The sequence below is a fragment of the Belonocnema kinseyi genome, chromosome 5 (genome assembly GCF_010883055.1).
Source record: "Belonocnema kinseyi isolate 2016_QV_RU_SX_M_011 chromosome 5, B_treatae_v1, whole genome shotgun sequence".
In the NCBI taxonomy this organism is placed as follows: domain Eukaryota; kingdom Metazoa; phylum Arthropoda; class Insecta; order Hymenoptera; family Cynipidae; genus Belonocnema; species Belonocnema kinseyi.
The window spans coordinates 81,077,641-81,080,613 of NC_046661.1; the positions used below are offsets into that span (position 1 = coordinate 81,077,641).

At 36.2% G+C, this 2,973-nt stretch overlaps 1 protein-coding gene across 1 annotated transcript in view; it reads left to right on the top strand.

The window, feature by feature from the left end:
- Positions 1 to 2,148: 2,148 nt before the first annotated feature.
- LOC117173739 (solute carrier family 2, facilitated glucose transporter member 8-like) overlaps positions 2,149 to 2,973 on the top strand; it is a 2,448-nt gene continuing 1,623 nt past the window's right edge. Inside the window, exons 1-2 of the mRNA XM_033362380.1 lie at positions 2,149 to 2,345; positions 2,508 to 2,911. Of these exons, the coding sequence (XP_033218271.1) occupies positions 2,219 to 2,345; positions 2,508 to 2,911 (531 nt within the window). The 5' untranslated portion in view covers positions 2,149 to 2,218. The remainder of the gene's footprint in view (positions 2,346 to 2,507; positions 2,912 to 2,973) is intronic.

Below are 2,973 nucleotides of genomic sequence, written 5' to 3' on the forward strand. Positions count from 1 at the left end.
GTAGTGGATCCAGGTTTCATCCATGGTTATGAATCGGCGCAAAAACTCGGTCGGCTTACGCGAAAATAATGCCAAATTCTGCTGGGAAGTTGTCACACGAATTCGTTTTTGGTCCACTGTGAGCAAACGCGGCACCCATCGCGCGCAGAGCTTCTTCATGCCCAAAACTGAATGCACGATATTGTCCACACGTTCCAATGATATGCCTACAGCATTAGCTACCATTCTCAATTTCACTTTGGGATCATTCAACATCATATCATGGATTTTTTCGACATTTTCTGGTATAGTGACCTCTTTTGGGCGCCTAGATCGTTCAGCATCAACTGTGCTCGTACGGCCACAACGAAACTAGGTAAACCACTTATGAATCGTTCCAATCGACGGCGCAGAGTCCGAGTAATACTTATCCAGCTTGGCCTTGGTCTCGGATATCGTTTTCTTGCGAAGATAGTAGTGTTTGATCAAAACTCGAAACTCAGATTTTTCCATATTAAAAAAAACTCGGAGGTTAGTCGCTTCTCAGTGCTGTAACTTGTAAATGCGTAAACATAAATGGCTGAAGTTTGACAGGCGTCATTTGAAGGATCAAGCTCGACGAAAATCGTTCACATTAGTGAATACTAATGCCATCTCTTAGAATTTTCAGGTACTTATCAGACTGCCTAGTAGGTTAGGATAGGTTAAACCTCGATGTAGGTTAAGCCGAAGCTGAATGAAACGGTACCGCAAACACAACGGGACAACACAATCGGTTTAATTGTGTTTCGTGAGGTTAGGTTAGGTTAGATTTATTTCTAGGTTAGGCTCGAGTTGACCCATTCGATGTAGCACACATTTGCTACTGGGAAAATATGCTTCCAGAGCTTTGCGTGTAGTTCAATAAATTTCAGTTAATGCAGGTTCGGTGAGGTTGGGTTCTGTTGGGTAAAGTTATGTTAAATAAGTTCATATCAGGCAAGGGTTGATCCTTCACAGTTGTCGACATGTTTTTGAAGTGAAAATTTACATCACTGGCATTATTTTGAAATTTATTTACCTCAGTGCAAGATTTTTCGTAATTTCTTGAGGTTATGGCTCAACCATGACGTGATGGGTGATTTTAAATACCGAATTTGAATTCAGCGCCCCAAAATACATAGGAATACGTGTGTCTTGTTACCAGATCCGCACACTTTTTTTTTGTGTAGCTGTGTTCTTAATGGATTTAGTTAATATCCAATTACTAAACCCACTGGATATAAGGACGCTACCCAATCACTTTGTTCTTTTGATGTTAGAATGTGTGAAATTGGGCTTGTCAAGTAAGATACAGCTAGTGAGATCCAAGAAATGTTGGCACCATTTCCTGCAGCTCCGATTGAAGCTTGTAAGATGAATAATTTTATTTACTATAAAATATTAGAGAGCGAAATTTATTAAAATGTGCTTGTAAATATGTAAATTTAGATTTCAATTAAGAGAACTTTAATCAAAACTTTCCGATAAAAAAAATTGAAAAATTGGGTACAATAACAACCTGCTTGCATTTTCAGAAGTCACTTGTTTTGCATTTGTTCTTCATGAAATGATGTGCAAAACAAGTGAAATTTGAAAATACCAGTAGGCTATTATTGCACTCAATTGCTCAATTATTCTTTATGTACTATTACACCAACCTGTAATTCCAGCAGCATATTGCAACAATATTCGCTTTCTTTCCTTCGAGACCATATGAGTTGTACTTAAATTGACTAATAAAAGTAAAATTTATACGAGCTTCTATCCATGAATCAAATTATGGTGAAATTAACGTGAATTTGCGTTTACTTTTTTTCGACCTGATTTTTAATCTTATCTTTGCAAAATGTTTGCCTTTCCTAACACTCTTTCGTCAGTAGATTGTTATCTCGAAGCAACAGTTAAACGCATACTTCTGGGACAAAAGTAATAAAAGTTTCGCTCCATTGTTCTTGAAATTTTTCAATATTTACAAGGCTTTTTCAATTTGGTAACGCTTGTAAGAAATACAATGTTCATTTGACGTGACAATGGATATGAATAGAAAACAAGTTTTATATCGCGAATTGATTATCGTAAATTATCTGTTTTGACGATGAGTCTGCTAAAATACATATACAATTTCTTCAAAGTTACGATATATTTACATGCAAATGAATATAAAGACAATCTATTTCGAAAATTTTTTAAACCGTGTCTAAAGGAATCTAGAGGAATCATGAACAGCTCCTTGAATGAGAATAATAACAAACATAAGGATCTCGAGCACGAAATTGTGGAAGATTTTAGGAGAAAACCTGAAAAAAGGAAGTCTCCTTTTTTGCAATATACGGCTGCTGTGACTGGTGAGTTAAAAAATCATTTTCTTATCGCAAACTTAAAGTATGTCGGTCATCAAAATCTCACGTTTTTGTAGAGGTTTTCTGATCATATTGCCCGAAACTATAATTGCCAAAGTTATATCGACAAAGTACGAGAGAGGCCAATAAAAAAAATATTTTTTATAGCTTGCTTAACAGCAGCAGGATTAGGCTGCAATATATCCTGGACAAGTCCAGCAATTCCTCACCTGATCAGCTACAAATCAGAATTTGCTGTGACTATAAATCAAAGTACCTGGATTGCATCCTTAAATAGTGTTGGCATGGTAATTGGATATCTTTTGATCCCTTTAATAATGAGGCTTCTGAATCCAAAAAATACATTATTATTACTCACGATACCACAACTCACATCTTGCATTCTCATAATTCTTGGAAGAAATTACATTACACTTGTCATTGGAAGAATCATAGGAGGCATCGGTTATGGTTCTGGATTATGCGCCGCTTCTGTCTACGTGGGAGAAATTGGAGATAAAAATACGAGAGCATCATTTTTGGTGCTAATTAAATTGGGAATTAATTCAGGAGTATTTTTTACTCTGTTGATTGGAGCCTATCTTCCTTACAATGAAATGAATCTAGCTCTTAT